This window comes from Rhinolophus sinicus, chromosome 5 (assembly GCF_057876585.1).
Source record: "Rhinolophus sinicus isolate RSI-liver-muscle chromosome 5, RSI-T2T, whole genome shotgun sequence".
Lineage (NCBI taxonomy): Eukaryota > Metazoa > Chordata > Mammalia > Chiroptera > Rhinolophidae > Rhinolophus > Rhinolophus sinicus.
This window is the reverse complement of record NC_142505.1, coordinates 37243294-37262337: the sequence shown is the minus strand read 5'-3', so window position 1 is coordinate 37262337 and position 19044 is coordinate 37243294. Positions and strand designations below refer to the sequence as shown.

Here is a 19044-nt window from a genome sequence, read left to right as displayed (position 1 = left end):
CCATGTGGGAATCGAAGCGGTGACGTTGGTGTTGTGAGCACTGCGTTCTAACCAACTGAGCCAACTTGGCTGCTCTAGAGTGTCTTTTATTTACTCTTCAAGAATTAGTTAAAGACAACATAGCCAAAATACACGAAACACCATTGTTTGGCAAGTGGAATTGTGTGTTATGTTCTTTAATATTTAAATACAGACTATAAATAGGTCTGGATAAATTGTGTGATGGGCCCTTTACTACTTTGAGAAATAGTAGGAATTGTCCTTGAGCCATGCTTCTGAAAATGTGAACTCCCCCCTTAAGATGCTTTCAAAATTTGTAGAGTGATTTTATTTTACTTGATATTGGGGGAGGATCTACTATTATCTAAGGAATTACTGGACATCTTGCAATGCACAGAACTGTCTTGGACTGAAAAAAAATGTCTCATGTACAACACAATTTTTGAATTTCCTTCCAGATAAATATTTATATTGATGAAAAGTCTCTTTATTGTGTTTGATCCTAGATCTGAACTCTTTCTTACATAAAAATATAATACAGAGTATTTTTTTACATGATTTTAATATATTGATTTTGGAAGATACAGATTTAGAAAATCTATGGGACCAGTGGCATTTGATCAGCATTTGATCGTCAGTAAAATACACTTGGATCAGTCTGCATTTGTAGTTGTGATATCCATGTGGGATGGTCATGTCCAAGTAACCACGTACTATATAATTAGTACTATATTTTTTATTTCTCCATTCTGTTAGAGTTATAACAGAAACATTATATGGTTTTATTTTCAAATTAAGTATATATATTACATGTAAGTTATATTAATTTCATTTCATATTTTTAAAGTGTATGTAAAATATATGTTTAAAAAGAATATTGAATCTGAGAGGATTGAAAACCATTCTTCTAGATAGTATTTAACTTAAAGTACTTGGAAACCTTGAGAATTGGTCTAATAAAAGTGTGTTTATTAAAGTGACACACATGTACAACCTATATATTAGGCTATAATTATATGCTATGTGTCTACATTGAGTGTTTACAAAGTCTGACAGTCTAACTTATTTATTAGTAAATTATTAATATTGAGGTAGAAATTATTAATATTAGGTAGAAATTTATTTACCTGGGTGTAAACTTGCAATATTCCATTTGGTAATTTACTCCTGGTTGAGAAAAACATTTCTGCATCTTTTATTTAAATACAGTATTGCTTTACAAGCATCTTCAATATCTTGCTGAATCATTAGACTCTTAATCGTTAACATTTTGAATGTGAGGATTTTGTGCTTGAAATTGAAGATAGAGGAATTGATTTTGGAGATGGATGTTCCTTTAGTAAGCATAGAGAATGGTTAACTATAAAGCTAAAGGATTAAACTTTCTTTTATGATGAGTTTTGAGATGGCATTAGAGAACTACTTGATTTTTGCTAGTTATTAAATGTTTAAGACATTTTCATTATGAAATATAGCAGAGATACAGAAAAGTACACAAAACATAAATACAGAGCTTAGTGAATTTTTCTGAATTGAAATTCTGTATTTTTCTCTGTATTAAAAATAATGGTTATCCCTTAGATATCATGGTAGTTCCCTAGCCTGTCTAAATTTAATAGAAGATACCATTTTATGGGAATAAGCAGTTCTGTTGTCAAATGGTTGAAAATACATCATATTTGGAAACGTCTGTAATATTACTGGAATTGCAACACAGTGGGAGAACAGTTATTTATGTTACGCTGGGACCTATTTTTTTCTTCACGTGACATGAGTTTATGATTGGAGACAGGTGGTATTAGGCAAAGCCTGATCCACTACAACTAATGATGCAAATAGAATTCTGTATGTTTGTGAATATTTTTCTACTTTACTCTTTTATGGAAAGATACATCTATAAAACATTAGACAGGTTTTGTAAAGCCCTATGTGAATAGACTTAAATGATATCTGATTTAAATTATTTCAGTTTTTTAAATATAAGGAGTTCTAGGAAATCTAGATGTGTATGGTATTTTATCTATGTATTGGTAAAACATTACCTTGGCTTCACATAAAGATGTCACTTTGGAGGCTGTTCATGGTATTTCTTAGACTAGGCTCTGAAAGACTACTTTGAAGGCCACATAATTTTTCCTGTCAAGCATGATTTAAATCACATTTTTAGTTATCGAATATTAATTGTTCTAGTGACTTCCATAGAACTTTTTCATTCATTCATTCATTTAGCCATAAGTAAATATTTATTGAGATCTTAGTAGTATGTGTCAGGAACTACAGATAAACAGCTGGAAAATAATAAAGAGGTTGGGGACTATCAGTAAGTGATGCGCTTCAGTAGAGTCTCCTGTTCTGACACAGGAATGCTCTGGTGCTTGGGTGCAGAGAATAGTATTAGGGCAGGATTCCAAGAGTCTAGAAGAGTAAGAGTTGGTCAGGAGATATGTACGTTAGGATCTCCTAGGGAGAGGGAATGATATGATTCAGGTAGGAGGCAGGAGAGAGTGCGGGATATGCTGGCAAGTCTCACTGGTTCAGTTTGGCTGGAGTAAAGATAATTAGTATGTGTGACAGTGTTGAAGGTCAGACCTTGAAAGGAAGGAAGGTAGGGGCCCATGAATTCATTTTCTTTTATTATTGCAGTATACAAAACAACATAATGACGAGACATTTACACCCCTCACAAAGTGATAACTGTAACAAGTCTACTACCCATCTGACACCTTACATGGCTATTACAATACCACTGACTATATTCCCTATGCTGTACTTTACATCCCGTGACCACACACACGCACATATATACACATATATAGAATTGACATTCAATATTATTTTATATTAATTTCAGCTGTATAGCATAGTGGTCAGACATTTATATAATCTATGAAGTGATCCCCCTGATAAGTCCAGTACCCATATGACACCTTACATAGTCTACAAAATTGACAATATTCCCTATACTGTGATTTGCATCCCTGTGACTATTTTGTGACTCCCAATTTGTACTTCCGAATCCCTTTACCTTTCTCTTCCATCCTCCAACCCCCCTCCCACCTAGCAACCATCACTTTGTTCTCTGTATCTGTGAGTCTATTTCTGTTGTGTTTGTTCATTTATTCTGTTCTTTGGATTCCACATATAAGTGAGATCATATTTTATTTGTCTTTCTCAGTCTGACTTACTTCACTTAGCATAATATCCTCTAGGTCCGTCCATGTTGTTGTACCATGAATTCATTCTTATAATTCATTTTGGATGTACCTTCTTCATCAAGAAATTCTTAAATCTACCATAGTGCCCCTTCCTCTAATACCCCAGAAGTTCAGAATTTTGTATCTGGGGAGTTGATGCTGTAGGGTGTTGAGGTACAGTCAGTCTCCTTGATAAGATTACTACTCAGGGATCCAGGTCTCAGGAAGCCTCATTATTTCCAGTTGTTTGGTAAGGGTGAGATCTCAGGGTTTTTGTTTTTATACTTTCATGCTCCTGTTTTACTAATGTTATTCATTTGGTGATTTGGTTTCTTTTGTGAGTCTTGCTGAAAATCTGTGGTGAAGAAATCTCGGGTGTGTATAGGTTTATCGTGATTGTAATTCTATGACAGATGGCTGATGTTTCTCAATTTTAAATGCTTACTTTTGTTCTCCATCACCCCCCCACTCCCCCAGCTTTTGTTGGTAACTCTTGATTCATTTGTAGTACTTGCTGTGATTTGGTGTTCAGGAGCTGGCTTGCCCCTCTGTTTGTCTTTGCATGGTAGCATTTGAATATAGGCAAACATGGTCTTTATGATTTGATATAGTGTGTTTTCATTCTGCAAATATCTCAGGAACACCTTACTTTCAAGGTTGAGAAACCCTCCACTGAAGACTCTCCAAAGGCTGTTCTGAAGTGATTTGCCTAAAGCAATTGACTGTTAATGCATCTGTAGTAACTGTGTAGTTTTGTTCTTGTCTGTGGAAGTTGATCAATTTAAAGTTCCTAAGTACTCATATTGTAACTTTTCCATATGCGGTGGTGAGAGAACTTAAAAAAGCATGGTGCAAGTTCTCATGGAGCTTAAAATCACCACAATGTGGTTTATTATGGTTAAATGTCTCAGACTTTTTTTTCTGGTACTTCAGTAGTGGTGTAGGGCTCGCTCTTTAGAGTTAGACTCAAGTTCAAATCCCAGGACTGCCACTTATTAGCCATCAGATTTCAACCTTTCTAAGCTTCAAGTGCTTCCTCAAGGAGTAGTAATATTACCACACAGTGGTAGTAAGGATAAAATATAGTGCTGCGTGTAAAGAACTTGGCAGAATACTAAGACATAGTAAGTATTCACCTTTAACTGTGACTAATTCTGTTATCTTATGAGCTTTATTTTCTTAATTGTAGGAGTAGGGAATAATAAAAATGTCTGAAGTTCATTAAACAATTACTAAATGGCTACCATGTGCTAATCACTTTTAGGGGGAAAAGTAATTGACAAATAACAGATCAAACATAGTTGAAAAATAACATAGCTTTTGAATAAAAATAAATAAATAAATAAATAGCAGTAAACACATTGGCCTTCCTATGTTCCAGGTAGTCTTCACTCAGTTTTTGTCTAAATTTTTGTAACTGTGCTATATGGTAGTTATTGTTCTTTTCACCATTTCACAGATCAGGAATCTTAAATAGGGAGAGGATAAGTGATTTGCCCAAGGTCTCTCAGCTATTGAGTGATGAAGGCAGGCCTCACAATTAAGCCATTACACTCTGAGGCCACAATATTTAATCCCTGCACTATTTTGTGTACCTAAACAAGGCAGACACATCTGAAAAATTCAGGATCTGTGTAACAATATCAGTGTGATGGGTCCAGACTATAATGGGTGTAAGAGATCACTAAAGGCTGGAATTTTCAGAGAAGAAAGAGAGCTATAATTTACTACAACCTACAACGTGTAAACTTTCAAACATTAGCTACTTTAATCTTCAAAGTGATCCCAAGGCAACAATACGTTTTATTCAGTTTTTAATTTTACTTATTTATTTATTTGTTTGTTTGTTTTCCCAACATTTTTTCCCTTCCAGACACTTTTACTTTTGTTTTCCTATCCCCCCACCTATCTCCCCTTTAGCAGCCATCAGCTTGTTCTCTGTATCTATGGGTCTGTTTCTGTTTTGTTTATTCATTTCTTTTTTGTTTATTCATTATGGTTTTTTTAGATTTCCACATATAAGTGAAATCATATGGTATTTGTCTTTCTCTTCTGACTTACTTCACTTAGCTTAATACCCTCTAGGTCCATCCATATTGTTGCAAATGGCAAGATTTCATTATTTTTTGTTTCTGAGTAATATTCCATTGTATATGTACCATTTCTTCTTTATCTATTTGTCTGTCGATGGACACTTAGATTGCTTCCATATCTTAGCTATTATTGTAATGCTGCAGTGAACATAGGGGTCCATCTATCTTTTTGAATTAGTGTTTTTGTTTTTTTCAGATAAATATCTAGAAGTGGAATTGCTGGATCATGTAGCAGCTCTAGTTTTAATTTTTTGAGGAACCTCCACGCTGTTTTCCATAGTGGCTACACTAGTTTACCATCCCACCGAAAGTGTATAAGTGTTCCCTTTTCGCCACATCCTTGTCGGCACTTGTTATTTGTTGATTTATTGATAATAACCATTCTGACGGATGTGAGGCGATACCTCATTGAGGTTTTAATTTGCACTCTACTGATTATTAGGGATGTTGAGCATGTTTTCATGTCTGTTGGCCATATGTATATCCTTTTGGAGAAATGTCTATTGAGGTCCATTGCCCATTTGTTAATTGGATTGTTTGTTTTTTTGATGTTAAGTTGTATGAGATCCTTATATTTCTTGCATATTAAACCCGTATGAGATTTATCATTTGGCGAATATCTTTTCCCATTCAGTAGATTGTCTTTTTGTTTTGTTGATGGTTTTCTTTGCTGTGCAAAAACTATTCAGTTTGATGTAGTCTTATTTATGTGTAAATTTATTTTTGTTTCCCTTACCCGAGGCGACATACCTAAAAAGATATTGCTAAGAGTGATGTCAAAGAATTTATTGCCTATGCTTTCTTCTAGGAGTTTTGTGGTTTCAGGTTTTACATTTAAGTTTTTAATCCATTTTGAGGTTATTTTTGTATGTGGTGTAAGAATGTGGTCCAGTTTCTTTTCTTTCTTTTTTTTTTTTTGCATATCCAGTTTTTCCAATACCACTTGTTGAAGAGACTGTCTTTATTCCATTGTAGATCCTTGCCTCCTTTGTCATAGATTAATTGACCATAGAAGCAAGAATTTATTTCTGGGCTCTCTATTATATTTCATTGATCTATATATCTGTTTTAATGCCAGTACCATACTGTTTTGATAATTGTAGGTTTGTAGTATAGTTCAATATCTGGTAGTGTGATACCTCTGACTTTGTTTTTTTCGCAAGAATTCTTTGATTATTCATGGTCTTTTGTGGTTGTGTATAAATTTTAGGATTAGTTCCAATTCCAAGAAGAATGCCATTGGTATTTTAGTAGGGACTCTATTGAATCGGTATATTGCTTTAGGTTGTAAGGGCACTTTCACAATATTAATCCTTCCAATCCATGAGCTCTGTATATCCTTCCATTTATTTCTATCTTCTTCAATTTCTTCAGTGTCTTACAGTTTTCAAAGTACAGGTCTGTCACCTCTTTGGTTAAATTCCTTTCTAGGTATTTTATGCTTTTTGATGTAATTGTAAATGGAATTGTTTTCTTAATTTCTCCTTTTGATAAATTTTTATTGGTGAATAGAAATGTAACAGATTTCTTTATATTGATTCTATATCCTGAAACTTGACTGAATTCATTGATTAGTTCTTATAGTTTTGTGGTAGAGTCTTTAGTGTTTTCTCTATATAATATCATGTCATCTGCAAATATGAAAACTTTACTTCTTCCTTTCCAATGTGGATGCATTTTATTTCTCTTGTCTGATTGCTATGGCTAGAACTTCCAGTACTGTATTGAATAGAAATGGTGATAGTGTGTATCCTTGTCTTGTTCTTGATGTTAGAGGAAATGCTTTCAGCTTTTCTCCATGAAGTATTATTTAGCTGTGGGTTTGTCATATATAGACTTTATTATGTTGAAATGTGTTCTTTCTATACCCACTTTGTTGAGAATTTTTATAATGAAAGAATATTGAATTTTGTCAAATGCTTTTTCCTGCATCTATTGAGATAATCATCATGGTTTTTATCCTTTATTTTGTAATGTCATATATCATATTAGTTGATTTGTGGATGTTGAACCATTCTTGTATCCCTGATAAATCTCACTTGATCATGGTGTATGATCCTCTTAATGTAATGTTGAATTTGTTTTGCTAATAGTTGGTGGAGGATTTTTGTTTGCATCTATGTTCACCAAGGGTATTAGCCTGTAATTTTCTTTTTTTGTAGTGTCTTTGTCTGGTTTTGTTATCAGGGTAATGCTGGTTTCATAGATAAGTTTGGAAGCATTCCTTCCTCTTCAGTTTTTTGAAATAGTTTAAGAAGGATAGGTATTCTTCTTTGAATGTTTGGTAGCATTTACCTATAAAGCTGTCTGGTCCTGGACTTTTATTTATTGGGTGGGAGTTTTTTTATTACTGCTTCAATTTCATTGCCAGTAATCGATATGTTTAGGTTTTGTATTTTTTCCTGATTCAGAAGATTATGTATGAGCTGTGATCAAACAATCCAGTGAATGTTTAAATAAAAAAAAATTTTATTATAGTAAAAGACGCATGGCCATTAATCCCTCTCAAAATACTCCCCCTTGCTTCGAACAACACTTATCCCATCGTTCTTGCCACTTTCTGAAGCAGTTCTGGAAGTCCTCTTTCATAAGTGTCTTTAGTTGTGCTGTCATGGCTGCCGCGATGTCCCATTTTGACTTTGGGGAAGAGCCAGAAGTGGCAAGGTGCTAGATCCAGTGAATAAGGTGGATGAGGACACATTGTAATGTTTGTATTTGACAGAAATTGCCATATACCAGAAGCGATGTGTGACAAGGAGTATTGTCATGATGGAGGATGATTTATGGAACACTTTAAGACACATCTCACAACTGTAGCTCATACCCGACTGACAACACCGAACAAGTTGAAACTTGTCACACACTGTTACTAAGGTTCGATGTGCTGCTTCCCATATTGAAGATCCCTGCCTTTTCATTGGATGGCACTCGGCAGCAGCATTCACTGTATTTTTTTTTTAAAAGATTTTATTGGGGAAGAGGAATAGGACTTTATTGGGACCAGGACTTTTCCAAGTCAAGTTGTTGTCCTTTCAATCTTAGTTGTGGAGGGCGCAGCTCAGACTAACAGCTATCTGGGAGCTCAGCGGCAGCTCAGCTCAAGGTGCCGTGTTCAATCTTAGTTGCAGGGGGCGGAGCCCACCATCCTTTGTGGGACTCCAGGAGTTGAACCGGCAACCTTGTGGTTGAGACCCCACTGGCCCATGTGGGAATCGAACTGGCAGCCTTTGGAGTTAGGAGCACGGAGCTCCAACCGCCTGAGCCACCGGGCCAGTCTTGAATTTTTTAATCCGGCAAATAGCTTATCTTTTTCCTTAGTTTTTCCTGGAGATTTTTCTTGTTCCTTCATTAGGGAGATATTCTTCTGTATTTTCACTTTGTTTATATGAAATAGACAAAGTAGCTATTTCTCCTAGTCTTGTAAAAGTTCTCTTATGTAGAAGTGACTTGTGTATAGGTATGTGTGTAGGGTGGTTTTGGCAGACTAGTAGGAGCTGAGCAGGTGCCTAAGGCGTCTGGGGCACCGGCCTACTGAGTTGGATTGGCTTTGTGTGGGGAAGCCAGGTGTGTGTTGTAATGCCCTGTTGCTCCTGCTTGCTTCCTTTGTTTGGGGCGGAAGTTGGCTTGGGCAACGTGTCCAGGAATGTGCTGGGGGGAGGGACCTTGCAGTTGGGCCAGAGCATGGGGATAGAGCTCCTGCAAATCCCGTGTAGGTGGAAGGGGATGTAAACAAGGGCATTCACAGACATCTCCAATCCCAGACAATTTTTGCAGTCCCTGGAGAGCTCCTGTGGCTCCTCAGCCTGTTCTGTAGTCTCTCGTTATACAGAAAGGGGTGTTGTAAGAAGTGACCCCCTAGGCTTTATGTGCTGGATAGCTTCGAGGAGCGGGGAGGAGCCTAGCAAGTGCTTCCGGTGCCGGTGACACTGGCTTCTTGGGCTGGAGCAGCTCCCAGCTTGGAGTCCAGGTGTGTATGGAGACGTCCTGTTGTTCCTGCTTGCTCTCCGTGTTTAGAGACAAAGGCTCTGGGCAGTGTAGCTGGGAACGTGCTGTGGTCCTCGTGCAGGTAGGTCAAAGCACCAGAATAGCGCCCCGCTGCCATATATGTGGAGGGGGACGTAAACAATGGCGCTTACCTTCTTCTCCGGTCGGGAGATTTCCGCAGCTCCTGGAGGGTAACCTCTCAAAAGGTTACCAAGCCTTTTGTGTTGTGTCGCTTTCTCTTGTTTGTTGTTCAGAAGCTGTTCATTCAGCCCTTAGTTCTCTCGCAGGGGTAATTGTTCTCTGTAGACACGTATATTTGAATTCGTTCTTGGGCGTGCCGCGCCCTCCTACTCTGCCGCCATCTTGGACTCGTTTTTCCCTTTTTCGGTTAATGGAGGCTCAGGAAGTTTCAGTGACTTATCACAATTCACATAGATGGTAAATAGTATAGACAGGATTTAACAAATCCTTTTTATTATGAAAAACTGCAAATATACACAAAAGCAGAACAGTAATTTAATATAATCCTCATTACCCAGCTTCAGCAAGTATCAACATTTTTCTTGTTTCATCTATTCCTCTCATTTTTAAAAACAGCTTTATTGAGATATAATTAACATATAATGAACTGCACATATTTGAAGTATACAATTGGATATATTTTGACATGTACAGACCTTGAAAACACAACACAATCAAGATACTGAACAACATAATCTATCACTCCCAAGAGTTTCCTTGTGTCCCTTTCTAATCCCTCCTTATTTCTCCCTGCTTCTACTCCCTCCCCCCACACAAAATGACTGCTAATCTGTCACTATAGACTAGTTTACATTTTTTAGAATTTTATGTGAATGGAATCACAGTATGTAGTCTTCCAGTTAGCATAATTCTGAGATTCATCCATATTGTTAAATGTGTCGGTAGTGCTTGTTTTTTGTTTTGTTTTGTGTGTTTTTTTGTCATGTAGTAGTCCATTGTATGAATACACCATAATTTTTTAAATCCATTCATCTGTTGGTGGACATTTGAATTATTTCCAATTTTTTTGGTAGTGTAAATAAGGCTGCTATGAACAATTTTGTACTAGTTTCTGCATGGATATATGCCTTCATTATTTTAATTTTTTCTGGTATATATTTATGAGTAGGATGATGGATTATATGGTAGGTGTATGTTAAGAAACTATCAAACTTTTCCAAAGTTGTTGACTATTTAACATCCCTACCAGCAGTGTATGAGAGTTCTAGTTCACTTGCTGTGATTGGTCTTTTCAATTTTAGTCCTTGTAATAGGTGTCTGATGGTATCTCATTGTGGTTTTAATTTGCATTGACTGATGGTACTGACCCCTTTTGTCACGTGTATATCTGCTTTGATGAAGTGTCTGTTCAAATATTTGTCAATTTTTAAAAACTGAGGTGTTGGCTTTCTTATTTTGTATGTTGAGAGTTCTGGATACAAGTCCTTCATATAATTTGCAAGCATTTTCTCCTAGTCTGTGGCTTGTCTTTTCATGTTATAAACAATTGTATCTAAGATCAGTTTTAATGATGTTTAATTTTTTAATTTTACGAATTGTGCTTTAGGGGTCATATCTATGAAATCTTTGCTTATTAATACAAGATTACAGTGTTTTTTTTCTATATTTTCTTCTTAAGGGTTTATGGTTTGGGGGTTTACATTTGGGCCTGTGATCCATTTTTAGTTTATTTTTGGTGTGATTAAGGTTTATTTTCCTATCATATGGATGGCCAGTTATTCCTGCACCATTTGTTGAAAAGATTATCTTTTTTTCTCATCAACTTACCTTTACACCTTTGTTGAAATTATCTATCCTTTCACTTTTTTTTTCATTTTTTTAAAATTTTATTTCAGGTGCACAAGACAAAGCAAAAGTTAGACGTTTATCATTTATATCCCTCACACTGTGTGAACCCCCCTCCCCCCATCCACTATCCCCCGTACATTCCCCAAATTAATTTTCAAAACCCCGTGGTCATCTTGTGGTTACCGACTATTTTCTAAACCTCCCACCTTCCCCTTATCCCCCCCCCCCCCGCCCCTCTAGCAACCCTCAGTTTTTTCCATGTTTCCAACACTTTTTAAAAAAAGGAATAATTTAGGGGCGTCCAAGTGGCTCATTTGGTTGGAGCGTGAGCTCTTGACCAGCGGGATTGCTGGTTCAATTCCTGCATTGGATTGTGGGCTGCGCCCCCTACAACTAAGATTGGAAATGGCAACTGGACTTGGAGCTGAGCTGCGCCCTCCATAATTACATCATTGAAGGACAAGTATTCGGAGCTGATGGGTCCTGGAGAAACACTATTCCCCAATGTCTCCCAATTAAAAAAAAAAAAGGAATAGTTTAAAGTAAATGCCAAACACAATGCCATTTTATTCCTGCACATTATGCATTCTTCATCTCTCATGGATAAGGACTGATTCTTAGAAACATAACAAACGTTCCATTATATGTCACAAAATTAACAGTCTTTTCTTAAAATCATCTAATACTCAATTCACATTTAAATTTCCTAGATTGTTTGAAAACATTTTTTTTTTTGTAGTTGATTTGCTCAAATCAGCATTGGATTTGTCTGTATCTCTTAAGTTATTCTTTTAACAGCCATTCCACCACCCTCCTCTTGTTACTGATTAGCTTGCTTTCTTGTTATTATTTATTTTATTAATGATCCTACACTCTAGACTCTACTTACAGATTGCTTCCTTGAGTTTGTAACTCCCTTCTCTATCTCCCATATTTACCATAAACTGGTAGATATATCAGATCTGAGACTTCATTAGATTCAAGTTCATTTTTGTTTTTAAGCCAAGTGTACCCTATAGGTACTGGCTAGTACTTGTTGTTGCATTACAGGAGGAGACAGATAATGTCTGGATTATTCAGAGAATTTAGTGTTATCAACCTGATATGTTAATTGTAAAGTTTCTTATCATCCTTTCACCTGTCTTGTAAATTAATTTTTTTTTAGCATCCATGAATGATTGTTGCCTAGATACACTATTTCATTGGAGCTTGCAGAATGGCGATTTCCTAATTCTGTCATTCTTTTTGCATTTATTAGCTTAAGTTCTAAAAAAAACCTACTCTCATCAATTATTTGGTTACACTGAAATAGTACAAATAAGTATGATAAATGATAGATTTACTTTCTCATTCTTTATCAATTTTCAAAATAGTGAATTGGTTTTTAGCTGTCCCCAGTGGTGACCAATAGTTTATTTTTTTATCATTATTAAGTCCCATATTTGTATATACTTGATGTGTTTCAATCTATGGATGTCATTATTTTTGTGCTCAAAATGTTTTAAGTTGTCTCTTAGGTCTTTTGAAGTGGCACTTTCATTCTTTGAATAAATGGGATTTGAACTTTGGCTCATTTAACTTCAGAGCCCATGTTCTTCCCACTGTTATTGTTGTGCCTCCTTGAAGGAAGTTCTTAAGGAATAGAGGAGACTTAAATGGCACAGTTGAGGGTGCATTTTTTGGGATACGGGTTTGATATTGGAGTGTCCTAGACCTATGAACATAGGTCTAGCAGCAGGAAGGTAAAAGGCACTTGTGGCACGAGGGCCTGGGATGTGGAATGGTAGGACAAGCAAACGAAAATAGACCAGAAACAGCAGCAAGGATTTTGTTAGCTGGGTTGAGGGATTTGGTCTTTTTAATACTTAGGTGGTGGGTCATGGAACTTAAGTTCAAGATGTTTTGTTTCTGACATGAGATTGATAGAAAATGAAATACGACCTTCTTGATTGCCATTTTTATCGGAGTTTGCAAAGAAAACCTCAGCCAAAGAAGCCAAAATCATCTAAGTAAAAGAGAATCACTTGTTGAGTGGTTATTAACTGACTTTCTCAGGACCTTGTAATCCTTAACCTTTCATCTTTCACATTTCATATTTTACTTAATATGTTGACTATGAATCAGTTTGGTACGTGTGTGTATAAATACACACACGTATGTATATAATTTATGTAGTGATAACCCAAAGTATGTTTAAATAACTTATTTCTAGTGATTTACTCTTGCTTGATTTAATTGGCTTCCTGTTACTGCCTATATTGAAATACAAGGAATAATTATGCATTGCTGGGCTTTATCATATTTTAGTGTAAAATTTGGCTAATTATGTTTCACTAAATTTCACTTACTGATTTCTAGGGCCCGGTGGTTATGAATGTGCTTCAATTTCATAATGCCTCCTGCTATGGCAGACGTCCTTGACATCTGGGCAGTGGATTCACAGATAGCATCTGATGGCTCTATACCCGTGGATTTCCTTTTGCCCACTGGGATTTATATCCAGCTGGAGGTACCTCGGGAAGCCTCCATTTCTTACATTAAACAGGTATGTTAATAAGTGGGATTTATATAAATGTGGCTTATTTACTGTATTGCTTAGGGGAACACGTTCTTCTATTATAGAAAGTGTTGATAATGTAAATCATATGGTAAATTTGAGGGAAATTCAACCTTTAGGTCATGACATTTTTAAGATTTTGATATATACTTTGTCTTTTATAGATACAAAACAATCCCTGTTCTCACTCCCACTTTTAATTAAAAAAAAAATCCATATATGATATCCGAGTTAAGAAAAATAGGCTTATGTTAGCTAGTTTGAAATGTTTGTTCAGATTATTAAAAGGAGTTTGACATTGACAAAGAGTTTTATTTTGAGTTAAAATCTTTGTAATTACTATCTGTAAGTTTATCATACTTTTTTTCCATGTGATTTTTGGTTGGTTGTCTCTTCTTTTCCTTCCTCTTCTCTTCCCTATCTTCCCTCCCCACCCCCTCTACTTTTCATGGTGACTCTTGGTGAAGAAAAGGTTTTCTGCTGTTCACTAGATTTTCTTACCCCAGTAATGAATGGTATGTCCTCACTTGGAAGCAAATTCTTTTATATAACAAGGCTTGTCTGTTTTGTTGGATTATTTTTTTCAAGTCAATTGATGCGTGCCATTGATTTGTGAAGACTATAACATATAAATGAAATTGTTTTTCTGAACTTTCTCTTTAATGTTTCTTAAATAGCTGAACCCAGTATGGAAACCAAGGTTTATGATATTTTTAGAGACAGTATTTATGACAAATATTTTTAAAGCTCATGATTTTGGACAGCCTATTAACCTTTTTTTTTTTTTTTTTTTTTTTAAGATTTTATTGGGGAAGGGGAACAGGACTTTATTGGGCAACAGTGTGTATTTCCAGGCCTTTTTTCCAAGTCAAGTTGTTGTCCTTTTAGTCTTAGTTGTGGAGGGCGCAGCTCAGTTCCCGGTCCAGTTGCCATTTCTAGTTGCAGGGGGCGCAGTCTGCCCACCATCCCTTGCGGGAGTCAAACTGGCAACCTTGTGGTTGAGAGGACGTGCTCCAGCCAACTGAGCCATCCGGGAGCTCAGCAGCAGCTCAGCTCAAGGTGCCGTGTTCAATCTTAGTTGCAGGGGGTGGAGCGCACCATCCCTTGCGGGACTCGAGGAACTGAACCGGCAACCTTGTGGTTGAGAGTCCACTGGCCCATGTGGAAATCGAACCGGCAGCCTTCGGAGTGAGGAGCATGGAGCTCTAACCGCCTGAGCCACTGGGCCGGGCCGGCCCCCAGCCTATTAACTTTTAACTCATGCTTCTTCATCAAGGAGACATGAGTATTCTAAAACCACATGATCCTTAAATTAAAAAAAAGAATTGTTTTAAGCAAACCACAGGTACAGAGTGCTTATTTTTATAATCACCAGTGACAGATATGGATGCCTATGGCTTTACCTGAAGCAAGATTAACCACTGATTCCCTCCTTAAAAAAAACCACAGTAAAATATGCATAACATGAAATTCACCATTAGAGTCATTTTTATGTGCACAGTTCTATAGCATTAACTACATTCATGATGTTGCCCGGCTATCACCAGTATCCATTTCCAGCACTTTTTATCATCCTAACACTAACTCTGTACTCATTAAATAATAAAGTTCCCCTTTTCCCAGTCCTGTTAATCTTTATTCTAGTTTCTGTCTCTATGAATTAGTGTATTCTAGCTACTTCATATAAGCGGAATCACACAATAGTTGTCCTTTTGTGTTTAGCTTCTTTCACTTAGCATACTATTTTAAAAATTCACCCATGTTGTAACATGTATCCAAATTTTATTCCTTTTTAAGACTAAATAATATTTCACTGTATGGATATACCACATTTTTTATTATTCATTCATCTTTTGATGGACATTTTGGTTGTAAATATCTTGGCTATTGTGAATAGTGCTGCTATGAATATTGGTATGAATATCTGTTTGAATACGTCCTTTCTGGTTTTTTTTTGTGTATATACCTAGAAATGGAAATGTTGGATAATATGGTAATTCTGTTTTAACTTTTTAAGGAACTGCCAAACTATTTTCCACAGTTTCTATACCATTTTACATTCCCATCAACAGTGCACAAGGGTTCTAGTTTCTTCACATCCTGACCAACACTTGTTATTTTCTGTTCCCTTTTTTTTTTTTTTTTAAATAATAACATCCTCATGGCTGTGAAGTGGTATCTCACTGTAGGTTTTATTTGTATTTCCCTAATAACTAAGGATGTTGAGCATGTTTTCATGCTCTTATTGGCCATTTTTAGAATTATCTATTCAAGACCATGCCCATTTTTAAAAATTCAGTTGTTTGTTTTTGTTGTTGAGTTATAGGAAGGCATTATATATTCTGGGTATTAATCTCTTATCAAATATATAACCTGCAGATATTTTCTTCTAGTCTGTGGGTTGCCTTTTCATTTCTTGACAGCGTCATTTGATGTACAAAAGTTTTTAATTTTGTTGAAATCCAGTTTACCTATATTTTCCTTTTGTTGCGTAGCACTGCTTTCTCCTATTTGTTTTATGTAACTTAATCTGGAGATTGGCCATGATTTTTAGCCCAGGTCCCTTTTAGCTTTTGTACTGGCTGTAATTAAAATATGTAATCAGCTTTTGGCTTTTGTACTGGCTGTAATTAAAATATGTAATCCTTTCTTGCATTTGTATGGTGATTATTTATATGATCTCATCCAGGAGACCTTGGGGGAGGTGATGAGAGATTGTTGATCCTGACAGGGCAGTGTTAGTCAATGAAAATATCCTTAGTGAATAGAAAAATGTAGGGCAAAAATAATACACATTTTGTATGGGGTTCATGATACATACTTTAAACATTATGTTGTTTTCAAAATACAAGTTGTGTTCACAGGAATGTTAAGCATGGAAGTATATTGATTATTACTATTCATAGCTATTTACTTTTAATAATTTTGATTATACAAGTGTACTTTTTGTGCATTATGCCATTATATTGCTTTAAAAAGTGGGTTAATACCCTGCATATTCTTTTGCAATTTTCTATTAAAAATAGAAAACAACCTTAATATATCTTTGATAGCTTTCCATGTTACAGTGTATTTATATTTTCATAGTTGTTTAACATTCCATAATTTATTTAATCAGTCCCTTATTGCTAAACATTTGGCTTGTCCTCAGTTTTGAGTTTTACAAGCAGTATTATAGTGAGCATCTTTTTCATTTCAGAAAATGTCTTATTATCTTTTCCTACAGCTGTTATGGAAGCAGGTTCACAATTACCCAATGTTTAACCTCCTTATGGAAATTGACTCCTATATGTTTGCATGTGTGAATCAAACTGCTGTATATGAGGAGCTCGAAGATGAAACAAGAAGACTCTGTGATGTCAGACCTTTTCTTCCAGTTCTCAAGTTAGTGACAAGAAGTTGTGACCCAGGGGAAAAATTAGACTCAAAAATTGGAGTCCTTATAGGAAAAGGTAATTAAAAAAATTTTTAGTATGAATTCTTAACATGTCTGTTGTTATCTGTACAAACATACATAAGTATAAGATGGTGATTTGCACAGTGTAGTCCATGGAGCAATGCTGATTTGTAAATTGTTATAAGTCTAAGATAACAAATCAAGAGTAAATGTTTAGAAACTCTTCTAGCAATCTGATAGAGCCACAATATCCAAGGGCTTCTGTTTTGTATATCTTTTTCTTTTCTAGAGATTTATTTTACCAAAATACTGTTTTTTTGACAGATTGGAAAGAAAAAGGTTATTCCTTTGCTTCAGATAGTTTGAGGAGCTCCTTCCTGATAGAGCCTCTGTTTTGTGTGAATTGCCCTACTGTGTGAAAATAATTTACATACAACTCCCTACACAAACCACAACTTTAGCTCATAAGTTTCCAAAAGTAATCCATATTGACAAATTTACTCCATAATTAAAATTGTCTTCAAGAAAAAGTTATTTTTGTATCGAGTCAAGTTAAATCATGTCTACATTATTTTTTGCAAATTAATTCCAGGGAGAATTGTGAGTAACAAAATGAAAAACATGGAGGAGTCTCTCTTGCTGTAGTAACCTTAGGTGTCTCGGGGGCCAATGGTATACTATCAATATCCTGCCTCAGACAAGATAGTAACTTGAATTAGGTACTATAATGTAAGGGATTATTGAAGAGGAGAGTTTAAATACAAAACCAAAATATCTATTTGAGGTTTTTGGATCTGATTTAGATAGATACCTGTATTGATCAAATTTACTATTAGATGATAAATATAGTTCCATCCCCTCTAAGATAGTAAGTATCTTTATAAGATAACAGTACCATCCCCTGTAAGAACCATCCCATTTAAGATAGTATTGTTCGATCTTGAGCTAAGGTAATTTGGGCTAGCTAATGATTACACTGTGGGACTCTTCCCTCTGAGTACTTAGAACAGAACCCTGTTGATTTACTAAATGATAGCCTGGTTTTTAGTAATGTTTGATTACTTCAGAGGATAGCTAATTTGCTATTGGCAATAGTTTTTTCACCTTTTTAAATAGGTTTGTAATTACCATACAAATTTTTTTCTTTATATTAATGGACTCCGTAGAGAGCATTCTTTCCTATTTTCTAGTACTCCAAAGACTTTTTCTGTTAGTAAACAGGCCAGGTACTGTTTTAGAGTAGGTGCATAATGTATTCCCTGAACATTGAAGCAAAAATTAAGAGCAAAACAGAAGTCACTACCTTCCTTATTGTGATAATTGTGTCTTTTCTAAGTGGAAGGAAAGGAGTACGTTAGACTTAGGATCTGGGGCTGCTGAAGCCAAGATATTTAGAGCAGTTTGTCTTTGCTGCCAGTGGGAGTGTGGACTTACTAATTTAGAGGGAAGAAAGCCAGCTCTAGTGCTTTCTTGCTTCTCCGTGGTCTCCCATTCAGGAATAACCTGACTGTCTCCCACCCCATGCATCATTGGAAGAGAAGCTCAGGCAATGAAAGGTTATACTGCCGTTAGTTTTGATTTCCTATAATCTCCTCATTTTAGGGGAAGAGTGCTGTGGTCAGAGCGAGATAGCAAAGTAAAAAATAAGACAAATCAGCTAGAAGATACTAGAAAATAATAGAAAATGAAATATTGTACCTCAGAACTGTGTTTACCCACCAGAAAGCAAAAGTGAATTGTTTGTGTGAGTCAGAGTTTCTAAAGAAAGGCATTTTAGAGGCATGGAATCTCGGGAAACTATGTTTTGAAAGAAGTTGTGGACATGGATAGACAGGGAATGTAGTGACATTTAGCGCAGGGGAGCTACAAGTGCAAAAGTTTAAAGTGGGAATGAACCACAGATTTTGACTGGAAAGGTATGTTGAGATGAGAAATAAGTAGGCAAAAGTATAGAAGTGGGCTAAATTTTATATTTTGCTGTTAAAATTT

At 35.8% G+C, this 19044-nt stretch overlaps 1 protein-coding gene across 5 annotated transcripts in view; it reads left to right on the top strand.

Annotated features, from left to right (window-relative positions):
- The window catches only part of PIK3CB (phosphatidylinositol-4,5-bisphosphate 3-kinase catalytic subunit beta), a 153476-nt gene that overhangs the window by 49817 nt on the left and 84615 nt on the right, over window positions 1-19044 (top strand). For all 5 annotated transcript variants that reach the window (XM_019747566.3, XM_019747603.3, XM_088798363.1 and 2 more), the window contains 2 exons: window positions 13460-13646; window positions 16885-17110. In XM_019747566.3, coding sequence (XP_019603125.2) covers window positions 13476-13646; window positions 16885-17110 — 397 coding nt within the window. In that variant the 5' untranslated portion in view covers window positions 13460-13475. The remainder of the gene's footprint in view (window positions 1-13459; window positions 13647-16884; window positions 17111-19044) is intronic.